The following is a 17,544-nucleotide window of genomic DNA, read 5'->3' as shown; positions in this document are numbered from 1 at the left end:
AGGCTAGCAGGGTGATATAACTTCAGCAAAGTTAATTCTGGAGAAAACATGAATTTCAGAGACTTTGGAGGAATTGTCATTGTCTTGTTTAGAAGAAGATACAGGAATAAAACGAAACCATAACTTTGGTTTACAAAGTATAGCTTTTATTTTACAGACTGCTTAAATGAGTTTTCAAATATAGATTTTAAAAAGTCACAAGTCTTTCAATATATACATTCTGAAATAACATTATCACATTTACATTTGAAATACTTATTGCTAATATGTTAATATTTTTGTATTTTACCAAGTGTTACCTATGAAGAACATTTTTAAGCGTTCAATAGTAATTAACCCATCATTGACATACCATCTCTCAACATTCTCTAGTGCATATATGCTTTTGTAGGTGTTCAGGAATTATTCTGATTTACAGGTTATGGAGAGCATAAGTATGTCTGCTAGGCTGAAATGGGAGCCATGTTTAAGTCACAGGAAAAAAAAAGCATTAACCTAATTAACCTACTGAAGTGGCACAAATAACTAAGAGAGAAGGTCATAAAGACTAACAAACTTATACACTTGGAGATTCAGTTTTAGTCTTCTCTTGGTCACAGCAAGAATGTGAAACACCAGAAAGTTAATGAGTGCATGGCACACAGCATTCTGGTATAATCACAACAATCTGGGGAATTCAAACAGATTGCAAAGGATTTCATGTGGAACAAACTGCATGAAAGAAGATTCTTTAATGAAATGCAATTTTTGAGTCATGGAGTACATCAAGTAATTTTGAGGAGAGTCTTCAGGGCACATCAGGCATTTCTTTATATTGGTCCTCAATGAGTGCCTCAAGAGGTGCCAAGGTAGTTTTATCCTTATACAACCTGAATTTTAGCTTCTCTTCTGAAATTATCAACAAAGGCACCAAACTGGAGGTGATTTCTCATCCTAAGCAAAGGATTCAGCCAAAGCTTCTTTTGAGTAAGGCCAATAAAGTCAGAAAATGGTTTCAACTGATCCACATAGCAGAATCTCACAATCTCACCCTCCATTAATGATCTCCCAGTCCCTTGCTTTTTTTTCCCCAGTGTCATTTTCAAACCAACCTTGCCACTTTTGTACCTTTCTACAACGCTGCAACCTGAACTGGATAAATCAACCCTTCAAGAGCAGGAGTTCCTTTAACAGCTTCATACAGACTCTAATGTGGCACTGAATAGCAGTATATGCTTTGAAAACAGATTAAAAATGGGTTTTAATATATTTTTACATGTATTTTAGTTCTTCTCAATCTGAGTATTACTGATTTGCAATCACCATAAGAGAGCTGACTTATATGTAATTCTTGCTGCATCACTGCAAACACAGGATATTGCAAAAAAGGTACAGTTTATCAGTGAAACACTTTCATTTTCCAAAGGTAATTTACCTTTAAGTTATGAGGCAGAAAGAAGGCAAAGAAGGTAGGTTAAATGTGTTACACAGAAAATATAACAATGACCAGAATGCAGTTTTAGAGACATGGAGGTTTAGAGGAGTGGAATTCTTAGAGCCCTGTGGAGTAATTTCAGCAGAACCAGAAATGAATCTGATATGATGCAGCATAAAAACTGCAAGGATCTCATTATTCATTTTCATGGGGGAAGGGTGCAGGTTGAAACATGCTGCCTGTTCAAACTTTCCAGAACAGAACATGGAGGATCTTAGTTCTTAAAAACGCCATCAGACAAACCATGTCATCCATGTGATCCACACAAAACCATTGTCTGCCAAAGCTCCAAACACATGAGCACTTAACAAAGGCTTCCAAAGGCTGGAATCAGTCTCTTCAGTCACTGAATGAAGATTCACTGTCAGAACTCTCTTCTGCTTTGCCATCATCTCCCCAGGCAGGCACAGGGGCATCTGGGGTCCTGCAGGAACAAAAACATTCTGCGCTGTAAATCCAGCTGAGAGCACAAGCGGCTCAGCACGTAACACCACCGTCCTTGCACGACAACTGCAGGCACTTTATTGCCACAACATTAAACACATCAACTGTTTATGGCTCACAAACTCACACCTTGGTGGAATTGCTTCACCTACAACTGGAAGGCAAACACTAGAAACTGTAACTCACTGGACATCAAAACTCTGCAGACACCAGAGTGAATGCACGCCTTTGATGCCATCAGAAATGATGACAGATCGTTAAGAAGTGGCAAACACTTGTAGAAAGAGTTGAAAGCAGGCAATAATGATTAATTCAATTTTTTTTTTCAATCTTCAGAGGTTGTTGGGCTGAAAGGAACATTCTGTACACCACTGAGCAGTGTAAATAGTACATGAAAAAAATAAGACAGGAAATGAACAATATTGTATCCAACTAAAACTGCAGGGATAATTTAGTGAAGCAAAAAAGAATTACTCAGAGTGGAATTTGGCTAGAACATTGGGTTAAATTTGCAAGAGCAGCCATGGGATTTTTATTGACTACAAATGATCAGACCTCTTGTATTCAGTTTTAAAGAGATTGTTTAGGATGGATCTTAACACTGTGGCAAAATGTTTGCTTGGGGAATCTACTGGAAATGAAGGTGAGAGAAGCAAGCCATCCAAAGACTAACATTACTGCCTGAAGATGCTGGCTCTCCGTGGACTCTCCCTCCTAAGTATGTAATGAATTTGACATTCAAGCAATACAGAGCCTGATAAAGGCTGAAAGAGAGGTATAAAATACAAACATAATTATACTTGGGGGAAAATGACATTCAGAGAACCTCACTTCCTGTATGATAGTTAACATCTCTTGGATAAAATATTGCATTTTAAAGTAAGCTGACAGTTGTATTAATCATCCTGTTCTTATTTATGTTGGGAGTATAGAATTTCTTTTCCAACATTAGTCCTGTTTAGTATAATTTCTCTGTTGGGAATCCCTAAGGTAACTTTAAAGTGTTCCTAAACATTTTTGGTGCACAGATGAGAAGTGTGTGAAAGAACTGCAGAAGAGCCTTTTCCCTCCCCACTGCACACCTCTAAAACAAATGAAGAAAGCATTTGCTTTCTCATGCAAATACCACTTCACAATATTATTCCTTGTTGCTGTGGTAATGACAAAACAGAAGAGCTGTGCAAAGACGTGATCTGCAGAGACCAGGGCAAAACCTCTCATTTATCAAGAGGAAGATGATGCTGAGTTCCTTTAGCTCATGACAGCGGGACAAACTCTTCTGGAAGTGAAGACAGGCAAGAGAGGAAGAAACAAAAGAAGAAATAAAAAAAGAAGAAACAAAAGTTAAAGATAGGTAAATTGGGAGCTTGATAGAACAGGCAGTTACCAAACGCTGTAGAAAGTCGAGGGGTGGAAAAGCCAAGAGGAGAGTGTAGAAACAATATTGTATCACTAGAATTAGCACACCTACAGCCACAAATAACCCATGCTCAGCCAATGGCAAGGAGCTGGGGGAGTCTGCAGTGAGTGACTGAGCACACAGCCATGTGCACATTTTCCTAGTTTTCCCTGGGACTGAGTGAGCAGACCCAAGGAAGCTGAAGACCCAAGAAATGCAGTGTGAATGGCAAGACACACATGAAAAAAGAAGCCTACAGCATCATGACAAGCAAGGAAATTGAAAAGTCACCCCTGATACCTTAACACGTTCCACATTATGCACCTTGCCAAATAATTAGCTTTCTGTAACTAGTTTTCAAACCAGTAACATTTAAAAGAAAATTTGACTAAGCATTACTGTTGCACAGATCTTTGAAGACGGATTTTGAGATCTAACCCCAAACATATTCTGTGAGCCTCAATCCACAGTAGTAACATTTCTGTTTCACTGCAAAATAGGCAATCCAAAAGCAGACACTTTTTAAAAAACAGCTTTTGAAATTTTAACCTATTATTTTTTTGCTTTATCTACTATAAAAATCCACCCAAACATGAAGAAATAGCAGCATTTATAGAAAGGTATGGACTTGAAAGCACAGCAAAAAATACAATACATTTAACACACATATAGAAAACTCACATTTGCTAAACCTATCTCCAACTTGCACAGGGTCTTTCTTTTTTATTTCTCATTCAATCAGTAAAGAAAACAACTGAGGAATAACTACTTTAGGCTTATCTAGACCAGGAAGTAACTGGGAGCTAAAGTGACTCATGATATGATGATACTTCAGGTTTATTTTATTTAACAAGTAGCTAGTTTCAGAATAAGCCTTTACAAAATGTAAAAGGACTTCATTGGAAATGAAAAATGGACTTTTTAATACCTTGACAGTTTCTGAAAATAATGCAAAAATACTTCAAACATTTTGGTGTCTATAATGTAAGAATGATAGCTAATACTTTAATCAGTTTAACAAATTCTGTGAAATAATATAGAACTAAATTAAATGTCAACTGTAAAGTAAGACTGAAATTAACATCTATGGCCAGACAAGAAGCTTTGAAAGTTACTATCTGTTCTTAGTATAGTATTCTTCACATCAGATTAACTCAATCAACAGCCAAAATTCTGAACTGCTGACTTCAATATACGCTGTCAATTTTGAAGTCAAGGTGTACACTACTCTACTGAGGGAATCTGGAAACAGCTGTGTTGTCCCTCAAGCATTCCACAAAATAAGACTGAGTTTGTTCTTACTACTCTACAATATGACATTTTCTTATTGGAGTGTTGAAAGCAAGTACCGGGGAAAAACCTCACAGTCTACACAGGGCACTGCTAATGGCTACTGACCTTTTATTTGAGTCCTCATTGCTAAATGCACACTGTCAGATGCTAGATTGTCACTGCTATAGCCCAGAACACCATGAACAACCTTTTCTAAGCACGTTTTTCCAAGTTTTTTAAACACACAGTTGCACTGCAGCCCTACTGGGAGTCACAAATTACTTACTCGAGAAGATCCGGATTCAGCCCCTCGGAAATCATTTTGTTTCTTATTGCCATTACAGGAACACCCTGTGTAGCAGGAGGAAGAATAATATAAAACTACTGGACACAAACAGGTGAGATAAATAACACAGGTACTTTTAAACCACACTTTCATATAAATTTATGCATGTCACTTGTCAAACAACAGCATGAAACATTAATCTCAGTTCCCATCAATATGAACCTAGAAGCAAGAGATGATTGAGATTAAAAGCCCATTTAATCCATCTTATATTTATGGCAAAACATCTAGAGAAAATTGCAGGGAGAGAAGAATCAAGACTGGATAGATATACCTGCAATTTGTGCACACAAAATTATGCAGCTGACATTATCTAAATGGATAAGAATGTGGAGAAAGCACAAAGTAGCACAAAGACAGCAGAGAAATTGTGCTAGGAAAGACTTGGGGATGCTGAAGGTATATCCAAGACAGTGGAGAAAACCAGGGAAGTGCATCTGCTACCCCTCCAGAAGGATCTCATAAGGCAGTGCTAAAAGCTGGAGAAGTCCAAAAAGCATGAAGAAAAAGGCAGACAGGACATGAGAACAGAAGCACAATTCAAAAGTGATTTCTCTGAATACAGCTTGTACAGTCAGGCTTGAATCTGCTGTGACTTGTGGACAGATTTCAGCCAAATATGTACGTGTTAAAAAAATTCCTTCCCTTCACTGCAAGTCCTTCCACAGCTTCTGCACTTTATTTTATTCATCAACACCTAAACATCCTCTTATCTTGGATCACATATCCAAGACCCACGTCCTGTCAGGAGGTCCATTCCAACAAACTGCTCCTATGTTTCCACTATAGTTGCTCAAAGGCAACTTGTTGCTTTGCCATCTCCTGCTGGAAACCATCAGAAATACCATCTGGATAACTCCATGCCAATATAGGATATGGGAAAAAAACCCCAAACCAAATGAGGATACAATTTCTGATTCAAAAGGAACAAAGTTACTGGTGGTCTAAGAAATTCTAAATGGAAAGTCGTGTAGGGCTAGTATCTTTTGTCCAAAAGCAAGTAAAATAGTGCTAAAATAAAGGGCAGGCATGACTAATGTTCCAGAGAAAGATGCGATTCTAGTGATTCTAGTGAATATTGTTGTTAATTTTTAAAAGCTCCAAGGTAAGAACCACAATTAAGGATTGTGCATGAGCACTGTGGAACAGCACACACACAAGTACATAGCTGCAGCAATCTATCAGAAATAATATCAAAAAAGGTCATTCAAGCAGCTGCAATGTAATACCTTGAAATAAAAGAATATCTCTTTACTTCACAACTAATGTGAATTACACAGGTGAATGTTTTGAATATTTATTTGAGTATTTCAAGACAAGTTTAAAAACTGAGTTATTCTAGTATAGATCTGGACACCTGGGATTGTGTGTCTACACACCATCTTGTACTAATGTACTAACTTTTCCCCTGCTTCACTGCTCTTAGGATACTTTTCCCCACCTCAGAAGTCACTGATGAGTTGTTTATCCATCAATTCAAACTACGTGAAAACAGAATTGAGTCAGATCAGGCAAGGCAGAATTCATATTTGATTTCAATCAAAGGGAATTTGGTACAGGACTTCTAAGTATGGGTTGTTTTTATGTTCACACCTGGTGTATGTTTTATTCCAACACTGTGTGCATTAAAATCTGTGAGAAAAAAAATCCTCTCAGTACCCTCATATATCACACATTCACAAAACTAATCTGAAGTTTAATCAAAATGCTCTTAGGCTTCTTATCTGAAGGAAAACAATTAAGATTGTGCCTATATCTATTTATAATACAATCAGGGCAATACAATTACTTTACCTTTCATGCTTCCTAAATTTTAATCTGCAAATACGGTACTGCTTTTGTGTGATTTCTTGGAATATTGTTGTAAATTTTAAAAAGTAAGAATTTAGTATCCTCAATTGCACTCCACCAAATGAGTTTGTCACAATTTCATGGAAGAGCTACTTTTAGTTTAGAATGGTGCTCTTTTATACTACAAACATTGTGAGTAATAAATAATTTATCAGTTCAAACAAATCTTCACCTAGAAACTTAATTTGGGCAAATAAATGACACTAACTGAAATACTTGACCGGACAAGGAGACAAATTTGGCAAATACAAAAACACACATTAATTTGTAGTATGTTAGTTTGACTTTCCTACCACACTGTTTACAACTGGCAGAGGAGTCTCCAGGAACTGCCAGTACACAGGAGAAATGTGGAAAGTGAGATCTCACTCCTCTAGCAGTCATAAAAAAAAAATAAAATTCAAAGTAATTAGACCATCCAGCACTTTCAAATCCACTTTGAAGTCTGGCATTAAATCAATACAGTAACACAGTGTTCTACTCTCTGCTACTATCCCACTGCTAGGTTTTCCAAATGGTTTGTAATGAGCTACCCATAAAGTTCCAATTTGTGATTCAAGTGAAAAATAAGGTTTGGAACACCATTCAAGGGATGAAGCAGATCAATTGTAACAATTTCTCTGAAGACTGAGTGAAACCATGAAGTTAGTTTTTACATAAGCAACATTTAATTAATACTATGACATAGTCATACTTTCCAGAATTATAGTATGTATTCTAGAGGAAAATTTCCCCTGACAAATTGAAAATAAATGGAAATAAACTCTTTGTTTCCAATCTCATTTTTATGTTTGTGGATGTGAAACGACCTCTTAAAAATATCACAAATAGTCTCCTATTCAACTTCTCATTCCTTCATTAGATTTCACACATGTTAATATTGAAATTACAATAATTTAGTTCCTATTTAACTGTAGCACAGACCACAGATAAAGATGTAAACATAACCCGCATCATGAACAACAGGAAACTGGAGTGGAACCAGATAGTGAAGTAATCCTTGTATTTCTATTTTGGTCCTTACAGAAATATCAAGTACTCCTGTTCTGGACTATACTTGCAAAGCTGTATTTAGTACCCTCCAGTAAAATCAGGCTGTAATCAGTCTGTATGCAGGGAATGACTCCAATTTGCCAGGACAACTCCACTTTCAGTGGCATCTTCTGTGCCTCCGGCTAATATCACTTTGCCTTTACACATTTCACACTTCACTTCACAAGTCTACCAGCAGAATTCTGTAGGAAGATCTTGCCAGAAGCTGTCTGAGGGAATATATTACATTAATTCATTTATTAGAGAAGATGTGCTAGAATATTATGATGTTATCCTACCTTAAAGATTACTGTTGCAATATATATTTTCAGACATTTAAGGTTCACTTAGAGCTGCGTGGTACATTCCACCAAAACATAACATAACATGAGAACTGACTTACCACTTGTACCATTTTGAGGTATCTGGCATATCTTGGATCCTTGGCCACAGTTGTGACATTTTCTGTTACTACCTCCGTTTTCTGCAAACCTTCTTCTTGTGTATTGTTCTGCTGCATGTGAAGAACAAACCCTTTAATGGTTAGGTGCACACATCACAGCCATGGAGAGATTCCAAACAATAAAACTGGGTATTTCAGGGTAAAGTGCAACTCTTCCTCATCAAGATTATTCTGAAATTCTTCAACTCTTCCTCATCAAGATTATTCTGATCTACACTCACAAAATTAGAGGTTTCCTAGATGTAAGAAATCACAAATCCAGCTCTTTTGTTGTTCACTGTTACAAGAGTGTCTTTCTACTTCTAGATACAATTTAAAGTTACTGAACAACACATAAAAAACCAGAAAGGCCCTAACAACCCTGTTAAGTTGCATTTAATAAATATCACAGTATTAAATATAAATGGTCTTTTAATAAAAAATATTTATAAGAAGTATATCAATAAATCTCCCCCAGTAGTCCAATGCCTTTTTTCCTCAAAGTATTTGATTCCCTGACAAAGGTTTCATACATATCATGCAACTTCTAAACTATACTTTTGAGTATAAATCATTACTCAAAGGATAATATAATGAAATCAAAGATTCCTTGAAAGTATTTAATTTAAATGAAATGAAAAATGACAAGAAGTTTCTAGTACTTTCAAAATAACACAGAAAACTGTGTTCTAATTTTTTCTACAAAACTAACCACCTGAAAGTGTGAAATAGATGAACTTTATATACTTAAATATACTTTATATACTTCCATATCTGAGAGGAAGAACATTTTAAGGAAAATGAACTCATGGTGCGTCATTCTCTAATGTGGCTGGAACATGCAATGCTGTCCAGTGTCTCCCCTGCTGCAAATGAGAGTTACAATCTCTGACAGGCAGGCAAAAGCAGCAGAGTGCTCCAGCTACTTCTCTTCCACAGCAATTTCCACCAAATAAGGGAATGAGCAGAAATCAGAATTGAGGATTCCATGAGAAGAAACTATAAGGGGAAAGTGGGAAAAGAACTCCATCTACAAATGGGCCTGAAAGCCTCACTTAGTTAAGTAGTGATCATGGGATTCAAATGTCTAGGTTAAAAAATCAACCAACCACACACATTAAATTCCCCAAAATGACAAGAAGTTAGTTGCAGGGGTAGTATTTTAATGCTGATTGCTATAATAAGCTGGCCTTTACTCTAAGTGGAGGATAATATACAGAAAACCTTCAATGTAATAAACTCTTTAGAATTAAGCACGCTAGAAATTCCAATTTGAGCTAAAAGCTCACATTCTGAAGAAAGGAGAAAAGAGTTGCAATGATGTGATTTGAACTGTTATTTTCATTCATGACCGTCCCAGCACCCTGATGAAATTCCTGTTCATAGTTTAGTGTGATTGAAAAGGAAGGAGAAATTTAGAACTAGATTTGAGTTAGTTCTAATTATTTAAGTCACACAGTTAATAAAGGGTATAGCCTTTTTTGTTTTAAGTCACTTGTTAAAACAGTGCCAGTAGAGAAAATCCTACTCTTAGACTTTTACAGTTGATTGCTCACTTCCAATAGAATTGCTCCTTCTATCTACTGCAAATGACATTTAAAACTTGATCTGGAGAGCTCTATTCCTCCAAGGTATGAGTTATGCTGCATTACTTACTCCAGGCTGAGGTGATCCAGCTGTCTGTGGATCTGCAGCAGCCTGTGCCACAGGACCATTTGTAACACTGTTCACATTTGCACTGGACACTTCAAATTTGACATCTTCTAGGCCAGGAATTGAGGATAACTGAAGGCAAAAAACATCATCAAATAAGCAATGAGCACTTCATAAGACTACATGTACAACAAACTCTGCAGCACCCTGCTTATCACTTATTATCCAGGTAAGTTTTAGATTAGTAAAATTGTAATTTTCTGCCCCTAGTTTTCATATTTTGATTGAGGAAAAAAATCTTTCCATCCAGCTGCCTTCTACAATAAAAACTTTCACTGTTAACACAGGGCTGCAGAGCAGGAAGGGCTTCCACACCTTCCCAGCATTTTGCTACTGCATTTATCAACCACATGAGAGCCATGCAATCTCTGCTACTTCTCCTACAGTGAAAGAAATCATGGCAAGAACAGCTCTATCACCTAACAGATGGGAGACTGGTTACAAATTTTTGGATTTTCTACATCTTTCACTTTTTTAAAGGAAATGATGTGAAAGGATATTAAACACACCAGAAATCTATTTGAAGGAAATTCTGTTTAACATGATTATGAAGAATTCTGCAAAAATTCTTCATCAAGTCAGATCATTCCTAAACATTTTGAAATAAATAAGAGTTAGTAAGCTCTGTTTTGTATTATTGCACTATTTTTCCCCACAAAGATCTTAATGAACGCTTTCAAAATATCTCCCCCCTTGCTCCCAGAAAAGCCAACTGAAATTGCCTCCACCATTATTGAAAGAAGAACTTGCTAAAATTTTATGGTGGGTGATTGATTGACTTTGGGATCTTGTTGGGGTTTTTTTTTTCCCTAGTAAATGATATACTGTATTTTCCATCTAAGACCACAGATTGTATCTTTTTGTCGTTTCAGCTGAAGAAGATAAACTAATTTACATTAGCTTAGATCCAGTTCAGGTCACATTTCAATATCAAAAGGATTTACAAGGCTTCTCCCTAGTTACTTACATCAGCTGAAATCCTTAGAGTCCAGTAACATACAAAGATACTTTTGTTTTACAAAGGGGGAAAGAATTTCCTTATTACCGTTTGTATGGCAAAAAAGTGTTCCTTTCCTGTTACACATGCTTAACAAACTCAAATTTTCCACTAGGTATTGTTGTTTCCTTTCTTCTGTATCAACTACCTATTCAAATGTTACACAGTATAAGTAGTAAGACATTAACTAGGGAAGAGAGTTAAAGAATTTTTGGTATCAGGATTTGATATCAGGATTTTGACATCAGACTCCTTCAAATCATTATGAAAATTTATTTGCTCAATTCAGACTCTAGAAAGGAAGCTAGTTCACATAACCTAGGAGGCTGTCCCTGTTAGAAGATGAAGTCTATATCCATACAAACCTTTGCATCCAGAATATTGAGTGTGGTTTCAATTTGTTGGATACGGAGAGACAGTGCTGACAATTTCTACAACAGAAAACAATTAGGATGTGAAAACACTCTCCTGTGCACTTGGACATATAAAAGAGTTTGCAGCTAGTTTAAAAAAATCACTTCTTTTAGCTTCTCCCTGCAGAAGGCAGAGTCAGTGTAAATGAGATTATCACATTATGAAATGAATGAAGCAATGACAATCCTTTGTAGAACAGTAGCTACAGCGGTACAAATTTTAAATAATTTTACTCTGCAGTTGGTTTTCCCATATAATGACAGAAATGAAGACAGACTATTTAGAAAAGAAAGCCAAAGTAAATAGGGTATTACTTTGGGCAACTGGAGAATAATGGTAGACACATTGTACTCTCCCAGTTACTGAAAGATCTTTCTTCAAAGCTTTTTCCAAATGTGGAAGATGAAAAGAGATGATGTGTGTGTATGTAACTGAGCAAATGCAAAGAGAAAATCTGATAATTAATACAGCAGGTGATTCAATAGTCCTATACAGTCAAAATCCACAATGAATCAGAACTAACCAGACACTTTATATGCTCCAGGTGCACCTCAATCAAATTCTGACTTTTTTTTTTAAATTAAAACAACTTAAGTTTTTCTAAATTACTCCATAAGAACTGCCAGTCTTTTAACTAATCACTACCATACTCCACCAGACCTGTCCAAGTGAAGTTGGCTAGAGTGCTGGCTGGCAGATACGTACCATTCTGACAGCTTTCTGGCACCTTGGCAAGATTCTGCCTGGCTCTGAAGCAGAACTTTAACACCCTAAGAAAATGGCAGTTCTGCCAATATGCTAGAAAAAGCAGGAGACTGACAGGAGTTAGTCTTTTTGGATAGAGCACTGACTTGTTTACAGATGGTCCTTTGTTCACCGAGTCAGCTCCTATTGGAAGGAACTATGTGTTCTACATTTAACTGGATAAGGGGGAGGAAAGATGTACAAAAGACAATTATGCAATTTTATGGGTCTATTTGACTAGACAAGAGCCAAGAAATTTAGAGTTAAGGATGGTGTCAGCTCTCATTTTGAGTTTCTTGGCTTCTGTTGACTTACACTGCGACCTTTCACATTAAAAACACTTCTGTAGTTCATGAATATGAAAAACTTCTCAAGGAGTATATAAAGCAACTATTTAGTCTCTTGAGTAACAGCACATTTTGGTTAACTAATAACTGTTTTATTAGGCAGACTTCACAGTGCTGCTGTGTGCTCAAGGTGGCTTTGAATATATGTGTTCTAATTTCCACAGGGCCTGTGGAAGAGGGAATTCTGATATCAGGTGACAACTGACTCTTGGACAACTGACAACAGCATCATCAGGCGGTCACACTGTCCCACCTATCAAGTTACAAGAAGTACAAAAACCTAGGAAAAATGACTTTTTTTCCTCTAAAGCTCCATATATTCTTGTAATATCCAAATCTTATACTTGTCACGCGTCTGGCTCTAAACTTCACCAACAAATAACAGAATTTCTCAGATTACATGGCTTAGTCTAATTGGATTTGACTGCTCCTCTGGCTCAGCTGGCTAGATCTGTATGGCATTCTTTGTTGAATAAACTAATGAAAAAGTACAAAAAACCTCTAAAGACAAAAAGGTTACCCTCAAAGCCACATCAGAAAACACCCTTTTTGCAAGGAGGACTCTTGTCCTGTTCAGCGGACAATTCTAATCTTGCTGGTCTGGTGTATTTCCATTGACTCTAAAGTCACATAAACTTACTAATCCTACATATTTTTATTTTTCTCTCTTTTTGCAGGAAACTGAAGTTAAAGGCTTCATGTTCTATACTAATCACTTGCCAAAAATGTCCTTTTTTCAACATAAAAACTATTTACATTCAGCACTTAGCGTAGGACTCTCTTAAATTAAAGGTGATAAAATCTGAAAGTAAGTCTTGATGGACCACAAAAACATGGCATCCTGCTTTCATAACAACACCAGAGCCAGAGATGAAGATGCTCAGAATAAATTCCCTGTATCAAGAAGTTCAAAGACTGTTCCAAATGCAAAAGTTTAAGAAAACAGGAGAGTGTGGCACAATCAGGAGTTCATGTGGATCCCTTGGGGAAAAAAATTCTGTCTTGAGCACTTACTAAAGAGAAACCTTCAATGGAAAGCAGACTACATTTTTGGTTTAGGCTACCAGTATTACTGCATCAAAAACGTTTAAATGAATGGTTCCCATTTCTTGAATTTCTTTTAATTGTATCAAGGGCCAGCTGGGAAAATAATAAACATACCTCTTCACAAACAGTAGAAAAGCGGTTGAGAAACTGCACTGTGTGAACCACAAACTGGTTTAGAAATGCTACAGTTCTTTTCTGCTGAATAGCAGGAACCTGCATTAAAAAAGGTAAGGAAATTAGGTTACACATCAATGTCAAGTTTCACATTTGAATTGAAGTATATGTTCAAATGCACATTTTTTAGAAGAAATTATTTGGAAATCTGTCTTAAGTGCGCCTGCTATGAATGCATACATACACACACCATTTTCCAATACACATATGCATTCATACAAAACCTTTGCCACTACAAATGTACTAACACAACAGCTGAGAATTTACAGGATGCATAGAAAAGGCAACAAGACCCAAGAAATGAAGGATTGTTATCTTAAAGAAAACATCTTCAGATGAAATTGTGAATATTCCTGAAAATCAGAAGGAGAAACAAACTTGGCCAGCCATACTAATACTCATTTACAACTAATGCCATGATGAAAACTGAAGTGTAGTGATGTTGCCATCTAAGTATTTAGTGGCTGCCCTACTGGTTCTCATTTGCACACCCAGACTATCCTAAAATGACGAAAAGTTATCCTCCAAATCAGTTCTGATGCTCACGTCCTTTTCAGACTAAAACGCAGAATGTTATGTTTGCCAAAAAGAATAGTGGTCATATTGTAACACAGAGTTGGGATTTTTATTTAAACCATTACAGAAGACTGGATTCAGGAATTTGCACACAAAAGTTTATGTATAAAATTTTAGTTTATGTATAAAAATTTAGTGACAATGTTAATAACCCTGGACAACTGGTTTAAGTTTTAACATTCCCAATGGAAATCAGCCTATGAAATTGTCATTGATTTAAGTGGAAGGTTTACAAGAAATATTATTGGCAGCCAAGATTCTGCTGCACTTTTTTGGTGAACACAGTGACCCTCTGGTCTTCACCTCTTCTTTAGCCGCTGATTTATCAGTGCATTCAACACACAATCCACTATGGCCATCTTAAAATATCCTGACTTTTTGTGAGACTTTTGTTGCCACTATCTCGAGCCTTCATCCTGTGCACTGTACAACAGCATCTGCTGAAGTTCAATTCTGTTGTTCCAAAATTTGCCAAGCAGAAATTTGCATTTGCTTATGACTTCAGCAGAAATCTGTGGGGTGGCACAGAGCATGGAAGAATCATGGGTGAACTGGAGCTGTCCTGTCTTTACGCTCTCTATTGAGAAAACTAAGTTTAAAAAGAAAGTTTCTGCAACATTTAAAGAAATGAGCACACAGCTTTGCACAGGATTTGCCTCCCAGATCGATGTCTGAGACGGCTTAGTCTTTAAATAAGAAGTTATCGCAGAACTTGCAGGAGACAGAGGTAAGGACCAGAGGCCGCTCTTTCTCGGTGCGAGGGCGGCACCGTCCCCGCACGGGGAGCTCCCCTCGCCCGCTGCCACCGGGCCGGGCCGGGCCGGGCCGGGGGGACGCGGAGCTCTCCCAGCACCGGGGCCAGCGCAGCCGGGCAGGAGCAGCGGCAGCCGCGGAGCGCCGGGCGAGCGCAGCCCGTACCTTGGTGAGGTCAATGCCGGAGCCCACGATGGGCAGCCCGTCCTCGTCCATGCTGCTGGGCCGAGCCGAGCCGAGCCGGGCCGGGCCGGGCCGGGCGCTGCCCCGCTCCGCAGCTCGGCCGCGCTCCGCAGCCTCGGCCCGGAAACAAACGCCGAGCGCCGCGGGGCGGGGCGCGCCCGCTGCCCGCGCTTCCTCCTGGGAAACGCAGTCCCGGAACGGAGCCCTGTTCCCCGGGATAAACCCCGGGAATAAACCCCGAGCTCCTGGGCTGCCTTCTTGGGCACCCGCTTTTGTGCATTTTTTTTTTTGCATTTTGCGATGCAAGTGTTGCCAGCCGCTGAGGGGCCCGGCCATGCCCCTCTCTGCCCCACACTGACACCCAGCCCTCCACAGGCCTCAGGACAGGGCCTTGCGTGGTGGTGTTCGGGAAGTGTCGTCCCCTGCAGTAAAATGTCAAGGAAATAATGAGAAAAGCCAGTGAAGGAACTGTTCCTGTACTCATATGCATAATTTGAGTGGAGAAGTGCTATGCTTTGGATGTGGGGAGTCAAAATAAGGAGCGCTGAATGCCTCTGGGTTCTTCCGAAATAGACAAATTTGGGGTGATCTGGAGTCCTTGTTTACAGCAGTAAATCCAAAGAGACTGTGGTAGATTTCCATATTTAGTGGAAATTCTTCATGGTTACATCTAAATACCGCTGCATTTAATGAACCCTCCTAAATTCAGGCCAGTTAAGAAACCGTCTTAGTCTGAGGATGTCAGGTGGAAACTTTTGTGATGAGATGAATAAAGACTCACTAATTACTGCAATACTTTGAAGACTAGATCCTAAATGTAATATACTAATTTTGGTTTAAAATTTACCAAAATTCTCATTTTACCTCCAAATCATCAGTTTGCCAAAACATTCTACAAATCCATATACAGAATCAATGGTAGCTTACTCCAGTTGCCATAAAATTGTCAATTATTTACTGAAACAGCTTTTTTGGCTTTATTACTTTCACAATGTATTTATGACTAACCTGCTGTCATATGCACATCATTATTACATTATTACAAGATAGTATAGCAAAGTTTTTTTTGTCCATGCTAATTGAATTATTGAACATCTTCTGATTCATACTCAGCTTTGGAGCAGTGATGTTGTTGGCTCAATTTCTCACCTCTCACAAAGGATGAGCTGCAGACTAACCTACAAAATTCAGTGGGTTTAGCTTTCAATCCATAGCTTACAGGAGTTGTTCAAATTTGTGTCGGGCAACAGAGCTGTTTATTTAACTAAGAGTTATTTTGCACTAATTTGAGTTATTCGTTTATAATTACCTTAAAATTCCAACTAAATATATTAAAGAAGAATTAATCTTGTTTATCATTAAGTGTCTATAATAATTTTTTTTCAGGCAATGACGCTGAAAATTAATGTAAATGCATAGCCAGATCTTATCTGAATGTCTTGGTCTGGATAAGAAATCTCCCAAGAATATGCTATTTTATGAACTTTCTGGTACTTCCTGCTTTTAATTTGCCCAAAAATGCTACATAGAAAAGTGCAACACAGCACTTTTCCCTCCCAGCTGGAGTTAGGAAATGCAGGGTATGAAAAGCGAAAAACAGAAAGGAGGAAGTGATCCAAATTTTCCAAAACCTCTTAAAAAAGTTTAAATTGAACTATCTTTTTAGCTGTAAATATAAATGCCTGAACTTCCAAGGAGAGGATTTATAAAAAAATAATTGAGTGATAATATCCAGATTTATAGTGTGTACAATTTGAAAATGTATTTTTTACCAGCACCCATGCTGGATGATAAATGTCAGACTGAGGAATAAGTGCTGTACAGGATGTGACTGCTGGCACCCTATGCATGTGTACATATATATAGTTTCATTTAAAGACCCTGTTCTGTAGCTCCACCTTCCAGTGAAGGAAAAGAGATTAAAGAGTGTTTAAGAGTTATCAAAATGTAGTTTGGTTGAACATTAGTATTTTGAAGATGTCAGCTTTCCAGATGCTGAGGCTAGCTTGCAGTGGAAAAGCTGTGTGTACAGAAAACTGATCAGAGCTGTATCTTCATCATTGGTAAAAAATACCTGACTTGTGATTAGGGTACACAGAAAAGTAAAAGCAAAAATGTGGGTTTCAAAGCATTGAAACTGATCTGCTCCATGTATTGCACAGAATCAGAGCCTCAGATCAACAGCAAAACAAAACTGCACAAGCTGAGAAAAACTGGCAAGTGCTACTGAAGCTTACAATGTTCATATGCATCTTGTGTGCTTATATTCTGTTACAGGTCCCAGGACACCACATTCAGGTTAGAATCAGCCCAGAACTCAAATAGCTCTACAACTG

General features: G+C 37.8%; 2 protein-coding genes across 3 annotated transcripts in view; one reads left to right on the top strand and one right to left on the bottom strand.

Annotated features, from left to right (window-relative positions):
- DRAM1 (DNA damage regulated autophagy modulator 1) overlaps positions 1–13,125 on the top strand; it is a 52,474-nt gene extending 39,349 nt beyond the window's left edge. The window contains exon 8 of the mRNA XM_063153995.1: positions 12,640–13,125. Coding sequence (XP_063010065.1) covers positions 12,640–12,663 — 24 coding nt within the window. The 3' untranslated portion in view covers positions 12,664–13,125. The remainder of the gene's footprint in view (positions 1–12,639) is intronic.
- On the bottom strand, positions 125–15,300 carry WASHC3 (WASH complex subunit 3). Of its 2 annotated transcripts, none has more exons than XM_063154002.1 (7): positions 15,191–15,300; positions 13,637–13,735; positions 11,336–11,401; positions 9,917–10,045; positions 8,222–8,332; positions 4,876–4,940; positions 125–1,898 (listed from the first exon to the last, which is right to left on the bottom strand). In XM_063154002.1, the coding sequence occupies exons 1-7, from the start codon at positions 15,239–15,241 to the stop codon at positions 1,814–1,816; spliced, it is 606 nt and encodes a 201-aa protein (XP_063010072.1). In that variant the 5' UTR covers positions 15,242–15,300; the 3' UTR covers positions 125–1,813. The 2 variants fall into 2 exon arrangements, with proteins under 2 accessions (XP_063010072.1, XP_063010073.1); XM_063154003.1 differs by having other exon boundaries at positions 8,222–8,329.
- Positions 15,301–17,544: the final 2,244 nt, after the last annotated feature.

Source organism: Melospiza melodia, chromosome 4 (genome assembly GCF_035770615.1).
Source record: "Melospiza melodia melodia isolate bMelMel2 chromosome 4, bMelMel2.pri, whole genome shotgun sequence".
Classification (NCBI taxonomy): domain Eukaryota; kingdom Metazoa; phylum Chordata; class Aves; order Passeriformes; family Passerellidae; genus Melospiza; species Melospiza melodia.
This window is presented reverse-complemented; position numbering and strand designations above follow the sequence as displayed.

What these genes read in the sequence shown, in the direction of transcription:
- WASHC3 (XM_063154002.1), bottom strand. Translation starts at nt 15,241, where the DNA reads ATGGACGAGGACGGGCTGCCCATCGTGGGCTCCGGCATTGACCTCACC. An exon ending in CTGGATCACCTCAGCCTGGA is followed by an intron (nt 8,333 to 9,916) that starts GTAAGTAATGCA and finishes CTTCACATGCAG; the next exon opens with CAGAACAATACACAAGAAGA. An exon ending in ACCTCAAAATGGTACAAGTG is followed by an intron (nt 4,941 to 8,221) that starts GTAAGTCAGTTC and finishes CCTGCTACACAG; the next exon opens with GGTGTTCCTGTAATGGCAAT.